The 10,273-nt window shown below is 42.6% G+C and overlaps 1 protein-coding gene across 6 annotated transcripts in view; it reads right to left on the bottom strand.

Annotated features, from left to right (window-relative positions):
* Positions 1 to 1,244: 1,244 nt before the first annotated feature.
* Positions 1,245 to 10,273, bottom strand: part of FOXK2 (forkhead box K2) — an 81,879-nt gene continuing 72,850 nt past the window's right edge. The window contains exons 7-11 of one of the 6 annotated variants that reach the window (XM_083148342.1): positions 7,635 to 7,931; positions 7,158 to 7,367; positions 6,131 to 6,190; positions 3,351 to 3,491; positions 1,245 to 2,901 (exon numbers count right to left, since the gene is read on the bottom strand). In XM_083148342.1, the coding sequence (XP_083004468.1) occupies positions 2,696 to 2,901; positions 3,351 to 3,491; positions 6,131 to 6,190; positions 7,158 to 7,367; positions 7,635 to 7,931 (914 nt within the window). In that variant the 3' untranslated portion in view covers positions 1,245 to 2,695. Of the gene's footprint in view, positions 2,902 to 3,350; positions 3,495 to 6,130; positions 6,191 to 7,157; positions 7,368 to 7,634; positions 7,932 to 10,273 lie in introns of all 6 variants that reach the window. The other 5 variants (XM_083148341.1, XM_083148345.1, XM_083148343.1 and 2 more) reach the window with 5 other exon arrangements.

The raw sequence follows: 10,273 nt of genomic DNA, 5'->3' as shown, positions 1-10,273 counted from the left end.
TAGGTCAACAAGTAAACCATGGATGGGGAACCTTCGCCCCTCCAGCTGTTGTTGAACTTAGCGTTACCACCTTCCCCCTTTAATTCCGGACACATATTAATTACACAGGTTCTGTGGAAGTTTAAAACCAGGTGAAATGGAGTCTTGAAGTCAGCCAGCCACAGAACCTGTGTAATTAATATGTGTCCGGAATTAAAGGGGAAAGGTGGTAACCCTAGTTGAACTACACATCCCAACATACCCTGCAAAAGTTGTAGCATGGCCACATAGCAAAACTGTAACAATGCATGCTGGAATGTGTAGTTTCACAATAGCTGGAGGGCCGAAGGAAAATCATTCCCACACAGAAAACCTTGTGTTGACCATTTGAACATGTCCACCAAATGTAGGCAACCTATTGCCTGTGAACCTAGCACCCAGCTACCAAATGTTACATATAACACCCTATGAGGCTGCTGCTGGTAAATGATAATAAGCAAGCAGCAAGGGGGGGGGGGGGAGTGCAAAGCAAAACCTATCCAAGAAATTAAAATGAGGAATCACTAAAGATCTATATTATTGGGACTCAGCTGGTTGGTTAAACAGATACTAAAAGAGGAGGTAGTAATTGTACAACATATAATATTTTAAAAAAACACACATTCAAAAGCTCAGTACAAGGGCTTTTAAATCCAGTTGCTGATTCCGATAAACATTTACTCAATAAAAAGTCATCCAAGGGCCTATTGGTTGCTCAATCTGGTAATGAAATTTAAATGACATACAACATGTTATGAGTGGTGGACTTATCTAGAACCTTTGTTGATGTACGCAGCTATAGAAAAGCAGCCTGTATGTTCCATCCACCACCACATGTGTATGTGTCACAGCTCCTGGAATCAGACCACCACAGCATCTTACAGACAGAAACATACCCAACCATACAAAAACACACCACAGCATCTTACAGACAGAAACATACCCAACCATACAAAAACACACACACACACACACACACACACACACACACACACATAGAACTCACCAACAGCATTCAAACAAGTTCCATGTACTTCTAAAATGCCATGATTATAAATATTTTAATGGTGCCAGTAAAAAAAAAAAAAAAAAAAAAAAAAAATCGATAAATAAAATCCGCCTTTAACCATTGTCTAATCTGTCTTCATAGAAGGCCAGGCATTGCCGTAAGAAAGACGAACACCTAACCATGACCGTGAGAAAGAAGGAGGTTCTGCTACTCGAGCACCAGTCACATGAAAACTTCATTATCGCCAAATATTTTTTTTTTTTTAATCTAAGCAGCATGGTTGATCAGACCAATCCCTGTATGACTGATGGGTTCTTCTTTCTGGAACACAGTGAGGATAGCCAGAAACATAACGGAAACCTAAACAGAAGCTGCTGAAAATGGAGTCACTGCTCCAATGCTTAAACTGCATCATACAGTTTATTTATGGACACTGATGTTGGACACATTTTCTTTACTATTTTTTTTTATTATTGTTTTTTTGTTTCTTTCTTGATGTTTGGAATTTCTTTCTTTTCTAAGGGGGGACTTTAACAGCAGCCGTTGCCATTTAAACATACACAATATTAAGCAATATTTTTTTTCTTTTTCTTTTTTAACCTTAGAAGTAAAAGGGGAAGGGAGGAGGGTGGTAAATGGGTAAATTAGGCCAGGGGCACAGAGAAAAGAAGGGGACGAGGAGATAAGTGCAGCTCTGATCATAATTGATAGCAAGTTTCTTTACAATTTGTTAAATGTCTTTTACAATAATTTTTCTTTTCTTTTTCTTTTCTTCTTCCCAAAAGTCTGTTACATGCAATGCTCAAAAGAAACATTTGATCACCACACATGGTTGGAAAGAAAACCCCCATAAATCAGGCTAAAATACAGAGAAACAAAGTGTAACACAGTTTTTAGCTTGACAGATATAAAATGGCAAACAAAAAAGGGATGGATGAGAAAGAAAAGTAACACCAAAACAAGAAAAATAAAATCTACATTCAGTTGTTAAAAAAAAACAAAAAAAACTTTCTTCTGAAGAAAAAGGAGACTATTGAAGTAACTGGAAATTCTGAAATGTATGACCCATCTGCATTTCTACCGGAAAAGTAACATGTTACATCCGGACGTGTACAGCAAAACAAATTCACTAGGTAGGTAGGTAGGACGTCCCAACCACAGCCAAGACGCAGGTCTTTTGAGACTCTGAAAGAGTATTGGAGCTAGCTGCCAATAGGAAAATACAATTATTTCTAATCCAGTCCAAACCAAGCACTCACCATGCTTGCAGCAATAATGTGCTCAGTTCATTAAAAAAAAAAAAAGGACCAAAAATGAAGTGTCTACTGATTCTCTTTAAAAGTCATCTGTACATCTTGGTATGTACCAAAAGCAGCAGGAAAAAAAAAAAGGGGACAAATTGACTATGACCAGGTTAAAAAAAAAAAGAAAAAAAAAAAAGCTTTATTTGTATATTTGTTTTGAGATTTGTTAAATGTGGATTTCTAAGGCCACCTGTGTTAATTCAGTGCTGTTCTATGAAGTCATTTGTCTTTTTCACAGGGCCCCCCTTTTGTAAGATGAGACAGTGTTTGCTTTTGGCACCTTTGAAGCTGTGTTTCCTAAAGGTATAGAACTTCCAGAAACAGGGAAAGAATGAAGAAAAGAAAAATAATTGGTGCGTGGTTCCTATTTTTGGTTGTCTTGTTCATTTGACGCTGTGGTTCCCTCTTTTTGGGCGTTTTCATTCACAGCTATCACTAGACCCTCTCGCTCTTCTGTTTTGCCTCTTTTGAGGTCAGGCTGGTCACTCTGGTCTCCGTTCTGCCGCTTGGTGGGAAGGGAGGCGGATGCAGAGGCGTGTGTAGCCAGCATGTGTAAGGGGCTGGCTGCGGCTGCAGATGAGAAGGTGACAAGACCATTTATTATCAGTTTAAAAGCAGATTAAATTCGCTAATAAAATAAGTACATATAATTCAGGGATAAATTACTCATTTAAATCCTATTGATTGAAATGTTTGAATACAAATACATGTATTTTCAGGTCTTGTGTGCGGTTTAACCTTTTCCCCTATTAGCAGAATAAGATAAACTGGAATATCTATATTCTTCCCATGTAATACGGTTACTATATGGCAGACATCACACATTTTAATCATTACTGATTATCGATCGATTAGTCAATTTACTTAAAGATGCGTCATCCAGAGTTAAATACACCAAGATAACAAGTTACACAAAGAAGTACTCAACCCTTATCAAACATGTAACAGTAAGCCACCATTCCACCATACAGGAGGTACAGGGGTCCGATGCCCAGGCCCTGGATTTGGGAGATACTTGCCTCTGCTGTGGGTGGCGTTTTGTACGTCCCCAGTGCTGACACTTGTGTTGAGCTTGATTGCCTCGGCAGGTGAATAAACCATTAGAGACACCTGGAGGTCTCCCGAGCGGCTTGGGTCCCGCACATCGAACCCCCGGCGTTCTGCTAATTAGGGGGAGGGGGGGTTACTATAAAAAAACTTTTAGTATGGGTAGAGTTCTTCACTCTGGTGCATGTCACATTTAGTGTACAATTATTAGGAAAAAACACACACAGCGCTAGTTTTTCTTTGTTTCCTTCTAATTAGCTAAAATTATATTAGTCTACTATAAGACAAACTATTGTGCTTAACTATAATGAGGCCACTAGCAAAACATCAGTACTGGAGAGCCAAGACATGGACTTATTGTAAATGTATTTACTCCCTTCCTATATAAAAATGATAAGTATTTCTCAGCACTTAACACTTTGAGTGCCAAGTTGATTCTGTCAAAATAGTTGTTAAAAATTGCCAAGCAAACATTTTTATTCATTATAATGTCCTGTGATGTTTACCCTATATATAGGAAAAATAAATCTTTTTTACACATTTTTTTTATTCAAATTTCTATAACAAATTTGACCGACGCTGGCATATTAGTGGATATTCTGCACATTTTAAAAATGTTGGCACTCAAAGGGTTAAGGCAGGGGTAGCCAACTCCAGTCCCTGAGAGCTACCAACAGTTAACGTTTTCCAGGTCTCCTCACAGAATCAAGTGAAGTAATTAGCTCCACCTGTGGTTCTTTAAAATGTGTCCGTCAGTAATGAGTGCACCTGTGAGGTGAGACTGTTGGTAGCTCTCGAGGACTGGAGTTGGCTATCCCTGGGTTAAAGAATGGGCATTTTGAATTATTGTGTGCCAAATCTATATGTGACTACTTCCAGGTAGAGATGAGCGGGTTCTCAAATTGGGATTGTATTGTCCATCAGCTGTCACGTTATGGATAGCCAATGCGATCCAGAGTTGAGAACCAAGTAAAACCAAACCCGCACATCTCTGCTTCCAGTCGTCATACTAGTCTCCTAGCAGTGTATTGTAACTACAGTTGGTAAATGTAATTCTCTTCTCAAGTCCACCTTTTTCTCAAACACACAAAAAAAAAAAAAGGTACTTGTTTCCTAGCACGGCCACATATCTTATGGATCGTGTACCTTTAGTTAAGGTACACGATCCATAAGATGGACCCGATTTCCTTTGAAATCAGGTCCATTTGGCCGGCTAGGATAAAATATCGGGGGCATCGCGTCGGTCGGGACCGTTAACAATGGTCCCGACGTGATGCCCGCGATTTCCCCATAGGCTTCAATGTTAAAAAATATTTTAACATTGAAATCGTGTCGGGAAAGGTAAAATATCGGGGGCATCGCGTCGGTCGGGACCATTAACATAGGTCCCGACGCGATGCCCCCGATTTTTACATAGGCTTCAATGTTAAAAGATTTTTTAACATTGAAATCCTGAAAAAATGTGAAAAATGTGAAATGGGCCAATATGACCCATTTCACATTTTAGATGTCCCCGTCGTCACCCCACGATAGACGCCAACCCGAAGCGTGGCGAGCGCAGCGAGCCCGCGAGGGGCGGCGGTGCGCGTCCTCCGACCTTTTCATTCCCCTACTATCCACGTCGGCGTGGAGTTGAGAATAGAATAGTGTGGCGAGCGCAGCGAGCCACCGAGCCCGAAGCGTGGCGAGCCCCGCGAGGGGACGCGGATACCTTCACAGTTATACGCGTCCCCTCGCGGGCTTCACAGGTGTCCGTGGCGACGCGGACACCTGTGAAGTCCGCGAAGAGACGCGTTTACCTGTGAAGGTATCCGCGTCCCCTCGCGGGGCTCGCCACGCTTCGGGCTCGGTGGCTCGCTGCGCTCGCCACACTATTCTATTCTCAACTCCACGCCGACGTGGATAGTAGGGGAATGAAAAGGTCGGAGGACGCGCACCGCCGCCCCTCGCGGGCTCGCTGCGCTCGCCACGCTTCGGGTTGGCGTCTATCGTGGGGTGGGGTGTACGCCGTGACATTTGGGGGGGTTGGGAATATTTTACATTGAATCCAATGTAAAATCGGGTCCCAGGGACCCGATTTACATTTAATTCAAAAAAAAAAATCGGGTCCAAAATCGGTCGGTCGCGACGATCGCATCGCATGCGACCAAATCGCATGCGATGCGATCGACCCGATTTTTCCGACACGACCACCCCGATGTAAATCGGTGTGGCCGTGCTAGGAAACAAGTACCAAAAAAAAAAAAAAAATTGTCTTGTGTAGGTTTAACTGGTAACAGCAAAGGAGAGCAGACCAGTTCTACACATTTCTACGCTTAAGGGTGGTTTGCAGCTTTTGGTTTATACACCCCCTCCACCACCTACAATGCCTGATCTCGGTGGGGTCACCCACAGTGCACAATAGCATACATTGCAAGGGGTACAGCGGATATTTGATTATCACAGGGAAAAACACAGCTGCCCACAGTAAACAAAATGGTTCAGGGAAAACAGAAGGAAAGAACAGCGGGCGGGTATGTACAAGCAGATATATTCTGATAACCAAGTGTGAAGCGCCAACTAAAACAGGGATCATTACCCACCTTCATCAAAAGGCTGTTTAAGGAAAACATCAAACTATAATGCAATACCTATACATACCCTGAAGAATGATAACATTCAGAATTAGTACGCTGCTGGATAAAGTCAACAAGGACCAACATGCCATGAGGACAACACAACACTGGAACAGAAAACAGACAATGGATCCTACCTCTGGTTCCATTTCCTCTCCACTGCCAAGGGCTCTCAATCAGGGAGTAGCTGGAGTTTGCTGAAAAAAATATCCAGCTAAAGTTTTAAATTTGAAAACGGGACTAATCAGCCGTCCCGGGATACTTAGCAAATTTGGAGCGGGTAGGGGGAAGTGGGAGGGATTGGACATTTGATATATTGATTGACATGCATTAAAAACAGAAATACAAACCAAGGTTTAGTCATTTACTTTTGTTAATGCAGACCTCTGCTAGTTGCACACGCATGTAACATACATGATATTGTAACTGGAAGATGTTACTCTGCTGCTATTAAGCTCTCCCTGTCTGTTGATGAGTAATGAGAATTGAAGAATTCTGTTCTGTAGCGGTTGCGCGGTCTATACTAAAGAAGTTGGACAAGCTATTACTGGACTTCACAGAACCAAGTTGAGGATGAAATGAAGCAAAGAAACAGTTCAACATACAACTATAGAAAGCGTAAGATAGACCGGCCAGGATTCTGATAGATGGTGAGGCCACAGTCTCATAGCAACAGACCAGGGAGGGAGTGCATGAACAGGCGGCAGCAAGTAGGGAAAGGACAGGAGCAGTAGAGGTGGAGGCAGACTGATGCTGAAAGTCAATGGCTAGGAGCAGATATAGGCCCCCATACATCTATGAGGCGATTTCCTGTCCCTGCTGGAAATGCCAGAGGACTGGGGGACCATCAGGGGGTTCAGAGAAATTAACTATGTTAAAAATTCTTGATTCCCTGTTCCCAATGGAAAACAGTCAGGATTTATTTTATTTTTTTTAAACATGGTTTTATATTCCCGATCTCCCAACCAGTCCGTCGGGGGATAGAGGGACTGCTCCAAGATATCACAGGTGTATGGGGCCATATGCTGAGCTGCTTTAACATGTATAATGGAAACACAATTGCCTTCACTCCAATTTAAGAATACATTATTTCTGTTCAGCTTCTATTTAACAGCCCAGCAATTGTCACACAAATAAGGAATTTTGTGAACAACTGGCTCTTACCTGAGGTGACCTGTCCTTGGATAGCCGTGGTGATGGGCACAACGTGTGTTCCATTTTGTGTTACTGCTTTAATAGGGAGCTGGTGTTGACCTAGAGGAGCCTGCTGGACTATAGTAACTGTCTGGAGGGGAGCAGATGAGGAGGTCTGGATAATCCGACTTGCTGTTGTGAGTGCTGGGTGACTTATTGCAGGAATTGCTTCTACTTTTACTGCAGGAAGATACAAACAAGCGACAGCTGGTAACAGGGCAGCTTGTTATAAAACCTTACTTATGCGCCATGCCTAGAGACCAAGCTATACAAATAAAGCCATAACAGCAGCATACACACACTAGATAACCAAATACATTTGGCTCAAGTAAACCGCTGCATAACTGTTGGTATAGTGTGTACTGTAGTTAAGCAGCCTGGACGCATGATTGAACAATTTATCCCCATAAACCCATGTGATGGGTGCCGAGAGACCATCCTACCCACCTTTCATTTCCTTGTGGTCTCCATTCTCCTGAGGCTCCAGCTTTGGTTGGGCTACCATAGCAGCTTGTGCCACCATTGCCTGCCCAGCGACTGTGTAGGTGTTGACAGGAGTCAGGCCCGATACATTTGTAACTGATACTGCTGGGATCTGATGGACCACATGAACTGTCTGCATGACCGTCTGCTGTGATGTGGAGGAGGTGACCGGGGTGGCCACTGTGTATGTAACCGGTTTTATAGACTGAGGGAGCTGCCGTTGCACAGTGATGAGGACCGGTTGACTGGATAGGGGGGATCCTGCCCAAACATAAAAAGGTAAAAACGAATTACTAATGGAGTTAATAGAAGAATACCCATCACCAAGATATCTTGGGTAGAATGTAAATTCATATAGCTCATCTCACTTTACTGAACTGCAGTTCTTGCGCACACACACACACACACACACACACACGTGTTCTTGCCTGGTTTATTTTTTTGTGTACCAGTCTGCCTTTTATGTTATATAGATTGTAAGCTTGCAGCAGGGCCCTCCTACCTCCAAGTCTGTCTGTTGTTGCCAAGTTTGTCTTATCACTGTTTACTATTGTAAAGTGCAACGGAATCTGCTGCGCTATATAAGAAACTGTAAATAAATATAGTTACATAATAGATAAGGCTGAATAAAGACTTGCATCCATCGAGTTCAACTGCATGTTGAGCATGTCCCCCCTTAAACATATCTTCTCTAGTGTGAATAGTCCCAAATTGCTCAATCTCCCCTAATTAGTTTTGTTGCTCTTTGTTTTTTTTCTAATTCTATGATGTCCTTTTTATAGTGCGGGGCCCAGAACGGTGCTCCATATTCAAGGTGTGGTCTAACCAATGCCTTGTACAATGGCAATTACTTTTGAGTCCCTAGTTTCCATGCCCCTCTTAATACATGCTAGAATTCTGTTGGCCTTTTTTGTTGCGATGTGACAATGAGCACTACACCCCAGTTTGTTGTCTATTAGGACTCCTAGATCCTTTTCGAGTACTGAATTACCCAAGGCCTCCCCGCTTAGGTTATAACTAGCACACTGGTTATGTCTCCCGAGGTGCATGACCTTGCATTTATCCACATTGAACCTCATCTTCCACTTTTTCCCCCCACTCATCTAGATTGTTAAGATCATTTTGAAGCATGGAGACAGCCTCGGTTGATGTAATATCTCTACTCAATTTTGTATCATCAGCAAAGATGGAAACATTGCTGAGTAATCCCAGCCCAATATTGTTAATAAATATGTTAAATAAAGTGGGCCCTAGTACTGACCCCTGTGGCACCCCACTTAGTACTGGTATCATATTTGATACGGCACCATTCACAACCACTCTTTGTTCTCTATTACACAGCCAGTTCCCTACCCATCTACAGATTCTTGCCCCTAATCCCAGGTCCTCCATTTTATTTATCAACCTCTTGTATGGTACGGTGTCGAAGGCTTTAGCAAAATCTAGGAAGACCACGTCTACAGTGTTTCCATTATCCAGGTTATTGCTGACATCCTCATAGAAACCTAGTAAATTAGTTTGGCATGAACGATTTTTTACGAACCCATGCTGGTTAATACGAAGTAAACTATTAAGGTCTAAATATTCCAGGATACCAGCTTTTAAAAATCCTTTAAATATTTGACCCACTATTGACGTTAAGATCACAGGTCTGTAATTAGCTGGGTCATCCCTTTTCCCTTTTTTGAATATATGCTCACCATTTATGCCTGTTAACCATATTACATACAACATATTTATATTTTCTCTTTATAAAGCTGCAGCTTTTCACTGCCCTGATCCCTTCTTCAGTTCCAGAACTATAAAGCCATGTCTGCTCACCTCCCCGTGTTCAGGGGCAAGTATGTGACAATACATTACACATACACACAGACACATAGTGTACTCTTTATTACATACAGCTGCATATTGTAGATGGGGAGGTGAGCAGACATGATTACCAAGCCCCACCCCCTCGCTGCAAATGGGATTGTATCATATTGGCATTTCCTTCACACTGACCAGCTACAATTTGCAATTAAAGGCCCTCATATATTAGGCCGACTTGTCCAAAGGATTGCCCCGGCAGCTCCGCGGGAGGGCACTCAAACAATTTGGCACTTGATGTGCCAAGTTTTGCATGTGATAAATCCCATATGATTTCTCACATGCAACTTGCGGGAAGCTGCAAGTGGAGGGAGCCGGGATTAGCAGAGAGCAGGATCCAGGAGAATAGCTGCAGAAAAATAAAATACCCATAGAAATGAATAGGAGGCCGCAGTTTGGCTGATTTTATTCATTTGTACGTTTATTTATTTATTTTGTTGCACCTAGTCTCCTGGCTCCCCTGCCCTCCGCGAAGACCACCCTCTGTCTCCCCCGCCCACTCGCCGCTTCTCTGCACCCCCGCCCACTACCACCCCCGGGTTGCACACCTCCCAAATCTGAACCACACAAGACCGTGCATCGGGTCAGACTGTGTGAAAACATGAGATTTGGTCCTATTTAAATCGGCCTGATCTGTCGGAATCGGGTCAAATGGACTAAATCTCACAAATAATCTACTGTCACTATTCTAGCCAAACCACTCCATCATCCCCTAATTTATATTTAGGATCTAAGTT

Source organism: Crinia signifera, chromosome 6, assembly GCF_055691185.1.
Source record: "Crinia signifera chromosome 6, ASM5569118v1, whole genome shotgun sequence".
NCBI classification, from domain to species: Eukaryota; Metazoa; Chordata; class Amphibia; order Anura; family Myobatrachidae; genus Crinia; species Crinia signifera.
Note: the sequence above shows the minus strand (reverse complement) of the source record. Positions and strands in the feature narration are given on the sequence as shown.